General features: G+C 45.5%; 2 protein-coding genes and 1 long non-coding RNA gene across 5 annotated transcripts in view; 1 reads left to right on the top strand and 2 right to left on the bottom strand.

Annotated features, from left to right (window-relative positions):
- Positions 1 to 1,472, bottom strand: part of znf609a (zinc finger protein 609a) — a 31,629-nt gene extending 30,157 nt beyond the window's left edge. For all 3 annotated transcript variants that reach the window (XM_084936628.1, XM_084936626.1, XM_084936627.1), the window contains exon 1: positions 1,067 to 1,472. The gene's annotated coding sequence lies outside the window, so the exon portion shown is untranslated. The remainder of the gene's footprint in view (positions 1 to 1,066) is intronic.
- A 1,403-nt stretch (positions 1,473 to 2,875) lies between these two features.
- Positions 2,876 to 6,171, bottom strand: LOC146384626 (uncharacterized). Its single transcript, XR_014800898.1, has 2 exons — positions 5,125 to 6,171; positions 2,876 to 3,436 (listed from the first exon to the last, which is right to left on the bottom strand). It is a non-coding gene; the product is annotated as an uncharacterized LOC146384626 (long non-coding RNA).
- Positions 6,172 to 10,630: 4,459 nt separating this feature from the next.
- LOC146384625 (sperm axonemal maintenance protein CFAP97D1) lies at positions 10,631 to 14,375 on the top strand. Its single transcript, XM_084936625.1, has 5 exons — positions 10,631 to 10,789; positions 13,300 to 13,380; positions 13,496 to 13,614; positions 13,716 to 13,899; positions 14,084 to 14,375. Exons 1-5 carry the CDS (start codon positions 10,697 to 10,699, stop codon positions 14,171 to 14,173), a joined length of 567 nt encoding a protein of 188 aa, XP_084792751.1. The 5' UTR covers positions 10,631 to 10,696; the 3' UTR covers positions 14,174 to 14,375.
- The last annotated feature ends 4,196 nt before the right edge of the window (positions 14,376 to 18,571 follow it).

The raw sequence follows: 18,571 nt of genomic DNA, 5'->3' as shown, positions 1-18,571 counted from the left end.
CACCTCCTGCACATTTGCATGTGTGTGTCTTTGGGGCAGCAAGTCGTACGGTTCTGGGTGTGTGAAGCTGGGTAAAAGAAGGATATGCGTGCTAGAACTAAACCCGGAGCCACCTGAGCTAACTGGTGCTAGCTCATGTTAGCTGGGTTTATCGGGAGCTCAGTTCGCTGCATGCTAGCACAAAGCTAACACGCTAACACCTCCCCACGGCGACTTTAAAGCCCTGAAACTGTCACCAGCCACACTCTGGGGCATCAGGGCTTCACCTCCAGCACCGATTAACACGCAGGTACCGAGCACAGCTTAACTAGCTAATCCGAGGCCCACCGTGGCCCGCTGCAATGCTAGCGAGATCCATTATCGGACGCAGGCTACTTTCAGCCCAGCCAGGTAGAATTTAGCCTTCTCTGCTGAACTTTAAAACAATCATGACGGTCCGCAGCCCTCACAGCAGCCACTGAAGCTGGACCCAGCCCCACCGACAGCACGCAGGACACACTCAGTGCGTGTAACGGGTAACCTGACGTCCTATTGGTCGCCTGGTGGACACAATTACCGATGCGGCGCTTTCAGCGTCCCCGTGATCCATTATCGGACAACCGTTGAACACCACCTCTCGGCGGGTGGTGTTTTCTCATTGACGGGGCAGCTTTTATTAAGCAGCAGGCTACAGTGTCTGACAGGACACCAGAGCTCTGATCAAATCACTCATCAGGAGATAATGAAATACTGCAGAAGCTCAAAAACATCACAGCGATGCTTCAAAAGCTCTGTGCATCACAGGCAGCTCACTGCGAACAGTTTACCCCGTGACCGCGACGCAAACCGTTAAATATATCCGCAAATATGTCTGGCTTAATACAGAGGTTTTAATTTTTGCTGCTGGGTAAAGGCGAGGGTCAGGCGAGGACGTGTCCGATGATGGACGCATGCTTCCCGGTCTCTCCAGACAAAGACGGCAGTTAGCCTCCTGAGCTAACCCCCAGGATAGCTAGCAGGCTATCCCGCGTTTTAAAGAAGTGGATCCAAAACCCAGACAGGGTGCCCCTCCGAGGCCCCCACTTACCCCGATTGGAATCCCTGTCCGACCAATATTCATGTACACTCCATAGGTTGCGATAAATCCCGGTGAAACGATGAGGACAAGCTCCGAAAGCTGCTGGGCAAACAGGCGGACCAGTCAACGTGCTCCCAGCTCACTGGACCGCAGCCATCACACGGTCACATCCCGGAGAAAAGCGAAGAGCGGCTGCGAACGGCGACGTTTAACGGGCGCTTCTCCGCGCTGGCTGGGGGGGCAGCTAGTTCCAGGCATTCCGTGAAGCACTGTGATATTCCCAGAGTTCCCACATCGGCGATATTCCCACTAACAGAAGCACAGACAGCGGCAGACAGACAAACAGCACCGCGGGGCTAAATGGCTGTTGAGTACAATGCAGCCAAAGCCCGGACAGCTGGATCTGGACCTGGAGTCAGCGCATGCGCACACAACAGCCGTTTTAAGCTTGTATTTCATTCTTACACCTCGGGTTTACAGTAAGCCATATTTTACTTCTTACACATTAATAATACTATTATTAATATATAATCACACAGTCATTTTCTGAATCTGGGTTAAGTATCTGTTTATAATTAAAACACACCTACACTAGCTCAGAGAGCAACTCCCCCTGAAGGGCAGGGGCTGCACTGAAACTTCATGAAACTTCATGAAACGTGCTTTATGATGTTCTTAACATGCTGCCATCAGCCTGCTTTGTGGAATTCTGCATGTTTTCATTGGTTATTTGTGCTGATGTTATTTGACCTTAGAACTGAAGAAGCTTCTCGGATGAGAGGTGAAACGTCTTCAAGTAACTTAAAGAAGTCCAGACGCTTTTCTTTGCAAGCTCCTTTGACTACGATGACCTGGATGACTGAGAACCTTCACAGACACTTTGTGCTGATGTCAACACCGGTAATATGTAATCTGGTGTAGTATATGAATGTTTGTGTTATTGTGGAGCCACATAATGTTTTGAAATAATAATGTTGTAAAGCATTAAAACAAAGAAAGTTATTTTGTGTTTGGAGTTGATCCAGTGGAAACAAAAGTTTTTTTCCCAATTCTTGTGAACCTGACCTTTGACCTTTGACCTATGACCATGACATAATAAAACGGTGTAGTGTGTTTTATTATCTTTACCTACATGATTGAAGGGAATTGGCTGAAATCTTTGGTAAAAATCTGAGTTCAAGATTTATTCACGCAGTGTGTGATTCTGAAAAACGTTATGGTGTTATTGTGATGACGTGGGGCATCTACCATCACACAAAACTTAAAAATGACCTCTAACTGTGGGTGCTAGAGTGCTAATCCACCCTGCAGTAACATCTGGAAACATCTGATGTGCAGCAGCTTCATTTTCAGTATGACAGTGATCCCAAACACACTGCCAGTGCAGTGAAAGCATACTTAGATAGATAAATACCCAGTGGAACACCATGAGAGCCAGACCTCAGCATCACTGAAGCAGTGTGGGATCATCCTGACAGAGAACAGAACACAAGGCAGAAGCATCCAAAGAAGAACTTTGAATGTCCTTGAAGAAGCCTGGAGAACTGTTCCTGAAGATCCTCACAGAAAAGGTGTTCATGCCAAATATTGACTTTTAAGCTTGTTAGAATTGTACAAAGATATTGCAGTTTCATGTTTGCACAGGTGTCATCAAACCACTCCACCCATTTCTCATTTTCCTACAAAATAAAAGGAAATGAAGAATGATTCAAGACTTTAAACACCGAAGGACCTTCTCATCCCATGATGCATCACAAATCCCAGTATCCACAGTGAACGACTTCCAACCTTCTTGAGTTGAATTCTTTACAGAACATATTAAAGGTTTTAGTTATTCAATTTTATTTATATAGCGCCAAATCACAACAACAGTCGCCTCAAGGTGCTTTATATTGTACAGTAGATCATACAACAATAGATTCAGAGAAAACACAACAATCATATGGGGTGGCTGTAGCTCAGGTGGTAGAGCAGCTCATCCACTGGTCGGAAGGTTGGTGGTTCGATTCTTGGCTTCCCCTAGTCTACGTGCCAAATATCCTTGGGCAAGATACTAACCCCAAATTGCTCTCCGATGCATCCATCGGAGTATGAATGTGTGTGAATGTTAGCTATAAAGCACTTAGAAAAATGTGCTTGTGCGAAAGGGTGAATGCACAAGTTGTGTAAAGCGCTTTGAGTGCTCAGATGAGTAGAAAAGCGCTATATAAGAACCAGTCCAGTCCATTTACCCCCTATGAGCAAGCACTTTGGCGACAGTGGGAAGGAAAAACTCCCTGTTAACGGGAAGAAACCTCCGGCAGAACCAGGCTCAGGGAGGGGCGGGGCCATCTGCTGTGATTGGTTGGGGTGAGAGAAGGAAGACAGGATAAAGACATGCTGTGGAAGAGAGACAGAGGTTAATAACAAGTATGATTCAATGCAGAGAGGTCTGTTAACACATAGTGAGTGAGAAAGGTGACTGGAAAGGAAAAACTCAATGCATCATGGGAATCCCCTGGCAGCATAACTAAGGGACACCTGGTCCAGCCCTAACTATATGCTTTAGCAAAAAGGAAAGTTTGAAGCCTAATCTTAAAAGCAGAGATAGTTTCTGTCTCCTGAATCCAAACTGGAAGCTGGTTCCACAGAAGAGGGGCCTGAAAACTGAAGGCTCTGCCTCCCATTCTACTTTTAAATACTCTAGGAACAACAAGTAGGCCTGCAGAGCGAGAGCAAAGTGCTCTAATAGGGTGATATGGTACTACAAGGTCATTAAGATAAGATGGGGCCTGATTATTTAAGACCTTGTATGTGAGGAGCAGGATTTTGAATTCTGGATTTAACAGGAAGCCAAAACAGGAGAAATCTGCTCTCTCCTTCTAGTCCCTGTCAGGACTCTTGCTGCAGCATTTTGGATTAGCTGAAGGCTTTTCAGGGAGTTTTTAGGACTTCCTGATAATAATGAATTACAGTCGTCCAGCCTGGAAGTAATAAATGCATGAACTAGTTTTTCAGCGTCACTCTGAGACAGGATATTTCTAACTTTAGAGATGTTGCACAAATGGAAGAAAGCAGTCTTACATATTTGTTTAATATGTGCGTTGAAGGACATGTCCTGGTCAACAATGACTCCAAGGTTCCTCACAGCGTTACTGGAGGCCAAGGTAATGCCATCCAGAGTAAGAATCTGCTTAGATACCATATTTCTAAGATTTTCAGGGCCGAGTACAATAACCTCAGTTTTATCTGAATTAAGAAGCAGAAAGTTAGCGGCCATCCAGGTCTTTATGTCTTTAAGACATTCCTGCAGTTTAACTACTTGGTGTGTGTTATCTGGCTTCATGGACAGATAGAGCTGGGTGTCATCTGCATAGCAGTGTAAATGTATGCTATGTCTTCTAATGATGCTGCCTAAGGGAAGCATGTATAATGTAAACAGAATTGGTCCTAGCACTGAACCCTGTGGAACTCCATAATTAACCTCAGTGTGTGAAGAGGACTCTCCATTTACATGCACAAACTGGAGTCTATTAGATAGATATGATACAAACCACTGCAGTGCAGTACCTGTAATACCTGCAGCATGTTCTAATCGCTCTAATAGGATATTATGGTCGACAGTATCGAACGCTGCACTGAGGTCTAGCAGGACAAGCACAGAGATGAGTCCACTGTCAGAGGCCATAAGAAGATCATTTGTAACCTTCACTAAAGCTGTTTCTGTGCTGTGATGAGCTCTGAAACCTGACTGAAACTCTTCAATAAGCCATTCCTCTGCAGATGATCTGTTATGAACACTGCTATTCACCAGATCAACAGTAAAGCGGCTACTTAGGTGGATTCTTCAGTTCAGCTGCACATTCTTTGCTTCATACTTCCAGAAGCTCCCTGTTGATCTGTGCTGGTTGATGGTTCAAACAACTACAGACATGTTTGAAATGACAGTGGACACCTTTTAGGAGAGCTGTTAGAAACCTGGCAGACCTGGAAGTGGCCATAACAAGGAAAAAAAAGGAAAACTGGAAAAACACACAAATACTTCAAACAAATACTTCAGTTGCTCCTGAGCCACAAGGTAAACTTACTTGGCGCTCAACAGTTATTCAGCATCAATTATTTAGTTGTTTTGATTATTGGTTTGCAGTTTTGTCGTTGATAACTGCAGCAAATTGTTCATGTTTGAGTCCACAGATTCACCTCACCTGGCACGCATCAGACTAAATAAAGGGCGAGAAAAAAACTGCTTCCGCATCCTTCTGCCCCTCGGCGGGGTGTTTGGAGTGTGTGGGAAGACGTGATTGATGAGTTAATCACGTGCCACCTGAAATTAGACTGTGAATCAATCAGGATTATGTTTGCGTGGTGATTCGGAGTGACAGTCTGCCAGCGTGGCGAATTAGAAATAGAGTGAACAGATAAAGCCCGTGGAGCTGATACGGAGCTCTGCGGGGGCTTCGTCAGGGAAACTCCAAACCAAATCCATCCATCGTGAAGGCTGAGTGAAAACAGGTGGCCGTAAGCCCCACTGTAAGAGGCACTTTCATAAAGTCGGTCGATTTTCTTGTCAGACTTGTTGATAATAAACCTGCTGCTCCTCCTTACAAAGCTTCAGCTCCTTAAAAAGGCCTCTTCCTACACAAGTGACGCTGCAGCAGAGCTAACTGCACCGTTATGTACTCACAGATTTGAGAAGAGCATCAGCTACGGCCGGCTGTGAAATAGATGACTGAGGTTCTGGTTTCATAGCAGCCGCACCAGCCAAGAAACACAATCCTCTTCAGAGGCAGAGCGCTGGCCGATGCACACTTTCCCCCTTCAGCTTAACTGGAGCTGACGGCTCAATAAAAGGAGAGAGCTGTTTGTCTGCCGTCATTATTTCCGTGCTGTCTCTGGGCTGCAGTCCGCGGAGGGATCCACATTATCTCCTCAGAGTTTAAACTCCAGCTCTGCTCATGCTTTACATCCCGATCTGCTCGCGGCTGTGCAGCAGGTTTCCAAAGCTGACCGCTGAGAGAAACAGGTGAATGGAAGGGAAACTTATTAAAGCCCGGAGCTAAGAGGCCAGGAGGCATTTCTCTGACCAGCAGGGGTCGCTCCAAACACTCAGATGGGCTGCAGAAGTTAAAGGTGAACCAAACCGTTCACTGTGGAGAGTCCCAGGAAGTCTGGATCCAGTGAAGCCACAATTGCGCGCTTCCTGTTGTAAAGCAGCCAAAAGGACCTCCAGTCCTCTGTGTTTGCATCATCAAAGATGCAGAACTACCTGTGACTGAGCCCCTGGCCTGGATGTTCTTTACGGCTCTAAACGTCGGGAACAGTGCCGCTGGATTATCTAACCAGGGTGGTGGTTCCCCTCTTTAAGAAGAAGAACACCACTCAGCCAGGCTGTCAGAGCTGTGGTCACTTGTGGTCAGCTCAGTATCAGAGAGACTTGAGTCTGCGTGGGAGCCAAAGGCGCTGCTATTCAGGGCTGCTGTTCGTCATCATGTCCTAATTTCTGAGGACAGAATTTCTCGGTGCAGGGTGAAAGGTGTCGGGCTTGGTGATCTCAGGGTCTGCTTTTTACAGATGATCTGGTCTTTCTGGCTTCATCAAGTGATGACCGCAAGCTTGGGTGGGTTGAAGACATGTGTGCAGGGGTGAGGACGGTAACCACCATTTCTGAGGTCATGCTTGGTTCTCAGAGAGAAGGATAGACAGCTCGTGTTGGGGATGAGCGGATGCCTGGAGTTTAAGTATCTCAGGTCCTATTCATGACTGAGGGGAGAGACGAGCAGGAGCTTGACAGAGGCATCGATGTGAGTCTGGAGGATGGAAGCAGCATAGACGGGTTTCTTCCAGAGGATTCAGCAGTCGTGGAGTCAGCGAGGACCTCAGTCATTCAGAGCACAGCTGCTGCTCTTTGTTACTGATTGGAGTCAGCTGACCAGGATGCCTGCTAGGTGAGGAGCTCTGGGCATGTCCTACCTGGACGAGACTCCAGGGTGGTTTCAGGACATGATGGAGAGGTTATGTATCTCAGCGCATCTGCTGCCCACACGACCCAGATCAGTGACTTAAAATGGACGGATGTTACATGATGTAGTTCCATATGCTCTAACCCAGGGGTCAGCAACCTTTAACACCCAAAGAGCCATTTGGATGCGATTTCCACGCAAAAGAAAACACCGGGAGCCGCAAATACTTTTTTACACGTAAAATGAAGATAACACTGTATATATTGTTTTTTACCTTTGTGCTTTGTGTGAACAACTAAGGTGTGTTGCTTATGAAATCCATGAAGTGCTACAGAGAAAATTACATTTTATTTATGTAATTAACACATTTTGAACTCTTTATGAAATATAACAAAAGCAAAAACACCCAGCTGAACTAAAATGATCCAGCAAACAAAAACTGTTATATTGCCTTTGGGCTTTTGGAGCCTTGACCTGACTTTTAAAAAAAATAATTGGAAAAAAGCACTATGTGCTGAAAATGAAAAATAGATATTTGCAAAATTCTGCCTAAATATGTATTTTACCTGGTTAATGTGTGTGACGGGGCGTGGTCTGCAGCGCTGCTGCAGGGGAGGAGGACGCACCTGAGCGACACCCGCAACTAGTGATGGTAAATTTGATTCTTTTTACTGAATTGAGTTTTAATGAGTCACTCACCAAAGTGAATCAGATTTTTTGAGTCATTTGATTCACCGAGTCAGTTGACCAGAGAGTGCAAAAAATGTACATTTTCACTCAAACTTAATTTGTTTCTCTTTTCATGTAAATCCTACTGCTAAGATGAGTGATTCTAAAAGAAAACAACTATTTTATAGAGCAAAAAAGAGCAAAAACATTTCTAAAAATTAAGCAATTTCCTATCAAAACTGCTTAATAAACATTTATTTTGTTTATTTTTATTTTATTAGTATTTTCCTTAAATGTGTTAAATATATATTTTCTCATCTAAATGTCCACTGAGCTGTGAGCCAGGGGGCGGTAATGCGCCTTAACATTGGTTGCCAACCAAGAAGAAGAAGAAGAAGCTGTGAGCCAGGAGGGAGGGGGTGAGTAGCTCAAATGTGCTGTTAGCATGTTAGCAGAGCGATGCTACTGTGAACCGAGGAGCTATATTGTCTTGATGTGAGCTTCTACTCAGGGTTTTTTCTTCCAGTTCAGAGCAGAAATGTTTTTGTTACGATACTGGATGTTGTGTTTTTCTCCACAATTTTAATTATAAGCTAGATACATTGCTGCTAACAGCAACAGGGATGAGTCAGTGAGTCAGTTGGGCTTGTGAATCATGATTCATGAGTCAGTAAAGTGATTCTCGAGTATTGAACGATTCGTTCATGATTCGCGCATCACTACCCGCAATCACGCCTCGCCGCCTTAACGGTCGTGTCCAAATTCATGGGCTGCATCCTCCTGAGGACCCGGCCTTCGCGGTCTACGTGGGCCGGGTCCTCAGAAGGTCGGGTAGGCCAGAAGTAAACGGCCGTGAAATTGGACGGTCTACCCTTCAGATTAGCGTCACCGCTGTCTCGAGCCGTCTGCTCCTTGCTATCTAAGATATAACAGGACACTGGCGTAAATTCTCGACTGTCTCATACTTCTGTTTAATCAGTTTTCTGTTTGACGTTTAGTCAGCTGTGTAAAAACCAAGGAGGAACCCACCCGGGGGATTAATAAAGTTTTATTTTATCTAATCTAATCACTTTAATCTCAGCCAAACCGATTTACTCACGAACAAACAAAACACTGAAAAAAGCCCAACAATAACATTTCTGGGTTGTCTAAGTGACTTATATATTACGTTTAACCCGAGCAGCGAAAGTCCGCGGTGATCTGAAAATGATGTGCCGGGAGTTGTGCCGTTCTCGGCCGCATCAGTAACCCTCGAGCTCCCGGCTCGCTATCGAGCTGGTGGGTAGCAGACGTCTCCGAAAACGTCGAAGCACTTTTGCAAATATGCGATATCTTGATAAACCGAGCAGATATTTGATGTTTACACAGCTACTTTCTCGCCTGAAAATATGTTAAAAGTTTATTTTGTGACCCAGAAAGATTAGTATGAGTAATTTCAAAACTTAGTAGCGGCCGCCATTGTTGGAAACTGGAGTTTGGCTGGGCCGCGCTATGAATTCTGGGATATGGTGGGCCACGAAGGACACACCCGACCCATCCTTCAAATTCGGGGAGAAGGAGGACGCATTTGTCGGCTGCATTCGGAGGAGTCTACGAATTTGGACAGCCTTCGGCGCGTCGCTGTGACGTAATCGGTCAACAAATGCGGCCTCAGGAGGAAGCAGCCCATGAATTTGGACACGACAAACGTCTGTGCTGTTGTGTTGTTGTGTGTCGGGCTGTGAGCTTTAACACCGGCTGTGTGCGTACAGCAACCGTGTGTGAAAAGTGGTCAATAAAGAGATGCTGCAAAGCGTGTTCATGCAAACATCGTCGGGTCTGCCGTGATATGTTTACAACGGGACTTCTGCTCCTGAACCTCTGCGCACAGCGTCTGCAGATCGGGGCCGTACGAAGTCACCTCATCTTTACAGGACTGTAAGCTGTCGTCTGTGAGGCGTGAGCGGTGTTTGTTTTAACATAGTTCACGGTGGAGCTGCTGACATAATGTGGATCCGAACATCCATAATTGGCCTGCCTGGGGTTGAAAGTCTCGATAAATGCACGGCGTTTCGGCGGCTACACCGGCTTCCGCGAGTGTGACGCTTATTTTGAGCGATGAAAAAATAATAAAATATAATTTTATTTTTATATGTCAATATCACAACAATCTTCCAATTTAGAACTACAAGTTAAAAAAGAACTAACATACATAAAATACACTTCAGCTAAATACTTAAAAAAAAAATTATTTTCCTAAACCACTAAAAGGACTAAAGAGCCGCAGGTTGCCGACCCCTGCTCTAACCTTTTGTGTAGATTTTAGATGAACATGAACAACAATCCATGTTTAGCCATTCAAGCCGACTCCCCTGTAAGATGCCTCACAGTGGTTTGAGCACTTCTTCTCCCAGCTGCTCTCTTTAGAGGTCGCTACAGGAGATCATCTGCCTCCATCTCCTCCTATCCCAGCAGCCAACCTGCTGCCAGTCCTCCTTCACTACATCTACAAACCTCCTTGAGATCTTCTTCTTTTCCTCTTGCCTGGCAGCCCCATCTTCATCCTCCTTTCTCCTTCCTCTGCACATGAAGCTCAATGAATTTTAAGGTAGTCCATGACTGACTTTGTTTGGTTCTTATTTATGATAGGCTCATTTTCTTGTGATACCCCATTAACAAACTTACTGCAACCACTTGGAGAATTGGTGAAAAAAGGAAGGAAACCAGACAAAGTCAGGACCAGAGCTGAGTGAGCAGAAATCCCAAAATGAAGCATAAACAAAATGCAAAAGCGTGACGTGTGTTCAGACACAAAGTTAAAAGACAACTCAGCTGGTGTAAGTAAGCACGGTCATCCCAGGTGTGTGTGTGTGTGTGTGCTCAGCATAGTTTCGAGGATAAGCTCAGTAATAATTAATAGGAAACTTACCTGGCTGCAATGGCACAAAGGGGTACATCTCCATGGTGACAACCTGCAAGGGCTGCAAACACACACACACACACACCTCCTGCTGAGGTGGATAGAGCTGCAGGTTGTCACCAGTTGAGAAACATGCACAAGTCATACCAGCCTCTGAAACCCGTCACCAACCGTTACCTGCAGCAGCGATGGGACCAGATAAACTACGAAAACCACCGCAGGAAGGTAAGGGTGGAGGATGAACGGTGGTGAGGCTGAAGGGTGGAGGATGAACGGTGGAAGGTGCCACTGATACACACAGGGCTCTGTGCTGGTTTTCCATCAGAGCTGGATTCAGGTGAGGTGGGACTGAAGGAGCTACAGATGGAGGTGATAATGAAGGACGGGTGGAAACTGGTTTAGATTAGAGGCCAAACTAGGGCTCGGTATCAGGATATAAACACGGTTATTCCTGCTGTAAAGTTTCAACATGAAAGTCTATGGGGACTGACTCAGTGTGGAGCCCCTGCTGGACAGTAGAGGAGCTGCAGCTTTGACATACCTCCTCTGCTTTAAGTGCTCGCTTGTTTTTTTTGTTTGTTTTTTTCTGCCTGTCCCGTTTGGCTCTTTTGCATCAGAATTATTGTCTAAAGGCGAAGAAAGATGCCCAACGGATTTACTTTACCAAATGGACCATCCCAGCCTCGCCGTAATGGTCTATTTGATTCACCTTTTATTGTTTATTTTATTTTTTATTTTCACTTGCTAGATACGGGACAGACTTGAATGAGGAAAAGAAAAGAGAGAAAGGAAGAGGGGGAAAAACAGCGGGGAAGAGGGACGGGGATAAAGGGCAAAAAAACAAAAACCAACTAAATAAGCAGACAAAAAAAATCCATCTATCGATCACCTGGATCACCTGTTGAGAAAGAAAAAAGAAAACAAGCAGAAGAAAACGAGAGCAATACAATAAACAACATCACGATGATCTATGTGAATATAACAGTAAATACTAAATGTTAAACATTATTGTGCAGCACGTAAGATCGACAGCGCACAGTGTGCTTTGAGGTAGGAGCCAAAAAGGGTGTAGTTTGTGTGTGTGAGCACCCGTGTGTACACCTGTGAGCATGGACGCGCTTGTTTTTAAAAGGTTCCTTCATGTAATGATCTGCTAGAGGGTGTGGGGGGGCCACAGCCCCGTCCTCCAGGGCATGAAGCAGGTATGGAGGAGATCAAGACTCCAGACATCCAGAGGCCCTCAGAACACAAGAGACCAAGGAAGACCAACAGAGGGGCAGCCGCGCCACTGTCCCAGAAAGAGCTGAGGAGAGTCCCAGATGAGGGGTCACTCAGCAGCCGCGGAGCAGAAGCCAGGGGGGGTTGCAGTGACGTGCCCGTGAGCTCCGCCGGCAGCCAGCTGCGCCAGAGTGACCGAGCCCCAGGCCGAGAGGCCGAGGGCACCCCACCCCCGAAGTGGCCCGAGCGAGCCCCAGGCTCCAGGCCCCGATAAGCAGCCACCAAGGAGTGAGCCGGTGTGTACCTGGACGCCCATCCCCGGACACAAAGAACCACCAACGCACCGATGTCTGAGGGCGTCCGCCACCGGCAGGGGAAGTGGTGGGGGGAGATAGGCCTCCAAACCTTGGAGGGCCTGAGATGTCCCCAGAGAGGTGGCGTCTGATACCCGACCTGACATATAGACACAGACATACAGGCACACACAGATACAGACATCCATTCCCACCCTCATGCTCTCATATGCACTTACTCAACACTCAACCAACGTGGAGACAGACATAGAGAGACACTGTACGCACAATCACACTCCCCAAGCGTACTCTAAGAACCGGGTCTAGGTACCCTTGCCCCTGGAGGGGGAAACTGCACCCAGACCCAGGTGGTGTTACCCTTTTCCCTGCGGTGGGGAGAAGCAGACCGCCCCGACTCCGCAGCAGCAGGGAGGCCCCACACTCCAGCCAAATGCTCGCTTGTTAACGGAGTTGGTTTTGGTGCAAAGTGAAAATTGACTGGTTTAATTTTTCTAATTGACATTAAATGTCTGCACATGTTACTATCATAATATTAGCTCGTATCAACTGACCTTCACATTTTCAACCAAAAACAGCTAAACTGTAGATGGCACATTAATCAGAAACTTGGGTGGAGGAGGTGGGGCCACAGGCCACAGCTTTTATTTTACAGAGCTTCAATCTGAGAGATGATGCAGAGGCTTCTGACAAAAGTTAACACTAATGTGTTAGATTATAGAAATGATAGAAGACATCTCTGAACAGAAGCAGACAAAACTCCAGTAACACAGAGAAACAGGACACAGCAACAGACACAGGCCGAGGGGTTCAACACGCGTGAGGTAACCAGGGAAACACAGCTGGACACAATCAAGACGACGAGACGAGCGGGAAGTAAAACTGAACACAGAGTAAAGATAAAGGTCCTACTGACAACCAAAACACAAGAACATCAACCACAGAGACTTAACAACGAGTCACAGGAGGCAGGAATTAAATATGAATGACTATGAAGAGAAACCAGGTCGTGAGCAAGAAGAGAGGACTGTGAAACAAGTCTAAACAAGGACAACCAGAACGATGACACAATTGAAGACTCGGGGATGCTAAAACACCTACACCCCCCCAGGATGATGTGCCAATAAAAACTGGTTTTATTATCCTTCACAATAAAAACAAAACTATAAACCGGTGAGTCACAGTGACCTGGGTTTACCTTTGCAGGTGAACTCCGCCCTGCCTGCAGTGGACACCAAGGGCAACAGGACACCAGCTCACATCCAGCTCAAGCTGAAAAAACTGCAGGTCACACACACACACACACACACACACACACACACACACACACACACACACACACACACACACACACACACACACACACACACACACACACACTCTCTCTGTTTCTGTGCTTCAGCTGCAGGATGAGCGTCTGTCAGTCGTCGACAGGGACAATCACCTCCTGGCCTCCAAACTAGCCGACATCTTTTCCTCCAAAGGCCTCGTGGACCACAGGAACCAGTACCACCTGAGGAGGTAAGGTGTGTTCACGATGAAGTCGTTCACGGGTATCTGGGTTTCCGTACAGCAGCGTCCTCTGTGTCATGTTTTCTCTTTTGATTTCTCATCTTTTCCAGTCTGAATGCGAACAAGAGGAAGCACGAGCTTCTGTTGGTCACCCATCAGAATCAGGCCATCTACCAACGAATCACATCTCGCCAGTCAGAGTATCGCCGCCAGCTGTGGTTGGATGACTGGGAGAGGACGGAGCGTCGCCTGGACAACATTTCTCGTTACCTGAGAAGGCCGGCAGACAAACAGGTGAGTTGACGGAGGGAGCTCAGGTGTCCTTGTAGTGATACATCCTGGTATTCAAAGATGCTGAATGTAAGAACTCTTCACAAAATGCTCTTCAGTGCACACTCAGCACTCCCAGGTTCCCTGGATACTGGAACCCTGTAGATGATGATGATGACAATGATCACTGGTGTCTCTGTGTCCACAGAGGCCGAGCAGAAAGGTGAAGTTTGCCGCCGTGGAGAGCAGCGAGCCGTCTGCGAGCTGCAGAGACTCCAACACTGACAGCACCGACTGAGAAACCTCCTGAAACACAAACACAACCGTCTGTCTCCAATCAGACCATCTGTCCTGTCCCATAATAAAAGGGCCAGAGCATGATCACGTTTCTGCCTCTCTTCACAAACTGTGCATGGTCACGTTGTTCCACACAAAGGCTGATTCATTTAAGAGGTTTTACAAAAGTCCATTTCTGTACCTGCACATCCTTCCTACCACTCTACCCCAAAGGGTTAGTGACGGTACCTGCAGGTGGCGCTGTGCACCAAACAGGTTCATCAATGTTCTCTGAGCTTCACTAAAAAGTAAATGTCTAGATGGTACAAAGTATGAAAAACCCTGTTCCTGGTGGGAGTTTCCTGCTCTGGTTTCAAGCATGCGCTGATTCTATGTCAGCTGCAGATGTGGCACACATGCAGCTGCGAGCGGTCAGGAGGAGAAACATGCTGCACGTCTGATTGGCCATTTCAGCTTTGATAGAGAGCAATGCGGAGCATAGATGGTCCAAATGTCTTTGCACGCTCGCACAACATTTTAAATGTGGGAAACGTGCTGCAGACACAGGACGATTTCTTTCTTCAACCAGTTCAACAAAATCGCAAAACGGAGCAAAGGACGGGGAAAACACCCTGGGACAGATTTCATATGTGCGAGCGCAACAAGTGGACATCTGGGTCTCACTAGTAAACATCTCACTAATTAACATAGCTGCCTTCACAGTTAGCTGATCTGCATTTTGACAAGTTAGGGAGCAAAGTCACAATTTGTCTCAAAGTTGTACTAAAGATACTAGTTAACTGTAGGTTAAGTAGTATGTAATCTCAAAGATCAAACTAAAAGAGTAACAAGTTAATCAGCTTAGGGATCTTCACTAATTAACTAGTGGCCTTTCCAGTGAACTGCACACTTTGAGCCTTACTTTTCTTGCTACTTTACCGGTAAGTGAAAAAAGAGCTTAACTAGTTCGTTGCTCATCATTTTTACCTTTACTAGTTACCTACTTGGATTTTTTTGCTGTAATGAACTAAAATCTCACCTTTAAAGTCAAAACTCGTAACTAGTGGATACTTTGGTTCTGCCTAATTAATGAGTTAGTTAACCATTTTGAGCCTAACTAGCAGAATTAAAAGGAGCTTCAGTTGTTAAGTCAGCTTTTGAGGCTTCACTCACTCATGAGTAGATCATTTAGTGTTAAACTAATTTAGCAATGATATTGAACTTAAAGGGGTGAAGGTTAGTTTAGTTTAGACCTTCACTGTTAACTAGCTGCTAGTTTCTGCCCATGATGGACTTGAATGAAATCTTTTCATATTTAACTGAAGGAGTCGCTGACTGTAAATGAAAGATGCTGAACTTCGGGTATCCTTCTGTTATTAACACGTCACTCTCCTGGAGTGAAGGGGTTCGACTTTTGCACACCTGTGTATGAGCCCATGAACATATGGCGTTATTTTTGTGCCACTATTCTGAGCGCACGTAAAAAAATTGCAGGTGCAAGTGTTGCATTTTGAGGAGAAATTTATTTTGAGCGAAGAAAAGCTGAATTTAAATGAACAAAATTCATTGCTGCGTGCAAAAACTGTATTTCCGTGTTTGCTATTATCCACACACACACACACACACACACACACACACACACACACTCCTCGTGCCTATGGTACGACAACTTTTCTTCGTGCCCCTGGTACACCGCGCAGAAACACTTTGCCACACACACACACACACACACACACACACACACACACACACACACACACAACAGCAGCCCCTCTCACTCAGTTTTTGCATTTGCGCTCGCTCGCAACATGTTGCTCGCGCTCTCAACATTTCTGCCCGTGCCGTTCAACTCTTTCTCTACACCGTTATATTTGTGCCACAAAACACATAGCAAACACTGAAATACAGTTTTTGCACACAGCAATGAATTTTGTTCAGTCAGATTTAGCTTTTCTTTGCTCAAAATAAATTTCTCCTCAAAATGCAACACTTGCACCTGCAGACTTTTGTTTTACGTGCGCTCAAATTTTTTTTACGTGCGCTCAGAATAGTGGCACAAAAATAACGCCATATGAACACATCCCTGGAGTAATTCATTATAAATTAGGGCACATTTCTGCTGAGGTCATGTATGGACCGGACAACGTCTCAGCTTGTCCCCTGATTTCTCCACTAGGAGGCAGCAGACACTCGTCTCTGCTCAGCGATGAGCAGCGATGGAAATTTCAGAAAGCTCGTCTCTGGAAAAGATTACAGACTCATGCTGGAGCCGCACTGAGCTCACACAGTGATATAATGCAAACCAGGGCGCCTAAGCCTCGTATTTGTTGACTTATTATAAAATATTAATTTGCTCTGTATTTGCTGTCAGACACGTCAGCTGGGTAAAATGGTCTTGCACACACATCTACACTTTACTGTAAAGGAATGCACGATGATGAGCTGGACCTCTGTCCCCTGACAGATTTGTGTTTTCAGGCTTTAAATAGACGTTATCCATGTAGCAGTTTTCAGCTAAAAACACTTCATCTTATCACACACACACACACACACACACACACACACACACACACACACACACAGAGTGGGAAACCCGGGGTTAATTTATCGAGCTGATAAGCACCCCATGAGACGTCTCAGCCTCACCGATGATTTTAGGGTGAGCGAAGCCAGATAAGAAAAAGATATCCAGGTTAAGCTGAAGCTCTGCGCCGCTGTGAGAGCTTCACCTGTTTGTGGAAAAGCCCTTTAACGCTGTGCGCCTGTCCCGATCCCGGGCTGGACCTGAACCTCTGCGGGCCATCTGGGAACAGTTAACGGCGTCTGTAACCGTAAACCAGGTCCGGGCAACTCTCCCGGCAACGAAAGCAACATTAAATGATTGAGTGACTCTCTCCTTTAAATGTTGAGCTGAAATATTCCTGCCTAAAGATGTGCATGTGCAGGATATTTTCTTGAAAATCCAGCATGGCATTGGTTTATTGGAGAGCGGCTGTAGCTTCAGTGTTTTACAGCACTTCACTTTATTAAGATCAGAAGCAGCAGCACTCAGACCTGCTTCATCACATCGCTGATGTTCCCCAGAGGAGCAGCAGAGTCGCTGTTCTCACGGTTACACCGAGGCAGTAAAAGGAGCCGCTGGGTAAAAGTCAGAGAGATGTTTGCACGCCCGAGGCCACGATTCATATTCCACAATCTGATCTGCGGTTAGGAAATGAAAGAACTTTAAGTAAAGTTATGGAAAGAAGGCGGTTTTGTCTAAATGCTGATAAAGTCCCATTCTTCTGGATTAAATCGGACCACAGTCTTTCCCTGACGTTAACCACGGCTGACAGCGTAAAACCACGACCATGAAAACGTTAGAAATTGGCCTTTCGCGTGGGAAGCTGCTCTCTGTCCACGTCCTGGCCTTTGCAGGGCCGTTAATAGGATTTTTAGAGTGGTGGGGCGTGCAGGAGGGAACCTAGAACTGGTCGTGGGTGGAGGAAGGGATAAGGGGGTCCTTATCTCTCAGACATGTTTCTGATTCTGTTTCAGCAGTTTTAATTGCAGTGTTATTTTAATTTATAATCTACATAGTAAGATAATAATAACAACAACATAATGACAGTTTAATGTCTAACCCGTATCGCTTTTATTTTATTTATCTTTTTAGTTTCAAATAGTTGTACAGCACTTTGTTTGAAAGCGCTTTATAAATAAAGTTGGTGTTATTATTATTATTATTATTGTTATTATTATTATTATTATTATTATTATTAACTGCATTCCCTGAATTCAGCGTCTTTCCTTCTTGAGCTACAAAAAGGATATATTTCCAAAATTTCCCTACTTTTCACTTTCATCTCTGACAAAAACCAAAAACAGTCAGATCGTCAGCATTTCGGATTCATCCCCTCTGGAAGAGAGGGTAGACTTCAGCCGTCCTGGATTTGGAGAAAATGTTGAGCCGTTTATCAAAATTGGCAGATTGTCGGGAACGCTGCCTTGAATCTTAATGCAGAGCAGCCGGGCCTCCAACCAGCAGCCAGCACTGTTTAAGGAGCCCACAGAAGGAGTATCAGGAGCACCCTGGGTTACAAAAGTACACCGAGACACTGGACCGCTCTTCTTCTGTTACAGCAGTCGACGTGATAATGATGAGATATTACTAACAGGGTCGTTCCATCACAGGTCAACACGGGACGATTTACATGCAGATTTTATGGTACAAAGTTTGAACATAATGATTTTTTACATTTATTTATTTTAATAAAAGAAGGACTGTCCAACTGACTTTCAGGCCACATTAAAATGTCTCAGAAAGATAAAATCCTGATATTTTCACTGGTCTTACGAATCAGTAGTTTGGGACAGATACATTACAAAATGTCTGAGTCTTGGCTAATTTCTCTGTTATAATTAGTGTGCCATATGGAAA

The sequence above is a fragment of the Perissodus microlepis genome, chromosome 7 (genome assembly GCF_051167445.1).
Source record: "Perissodus microlepis isolate ML-2025 ecotype Zambia chromosome 7, ASM5116744v1, whole genome shotgun sequence".
Lineage (NCBI taxonomy): Eukaryota > Metazoa > Chordata > Actinopteri > Cichliformes > Cichlidae > Perissodus > Perissodus microlepis.
The sequence above is the reverse complement of the archived record's forward strand: the minus strand, read 5'-3'. Positions and strand labels throughout refer to the sequence as shown.

Coding starts and splice junctions, on each gene's coding strand:
- LOC146384625 (XM_084936625.1), top strand. CDS start 10,697: ATGCACAAGTCATACCAGCCTCTGAAACCCGTCACCAACCGTTACCTG. Junction 13,381..13,495: donor TCAAGCTGAAAAAACTGCAG/GTCACACACACA, acceptor TCTGTGCTTCAG/CTGCAGGATGAGCGTCTGTC. Junction 13,900..14,083: donor GAAGGCCGGCAGACAAACAG/GTGAGTTGACGG, acceptor CTGTGTCCACAG/AGGCCGAGCAGAAAGGTGAA.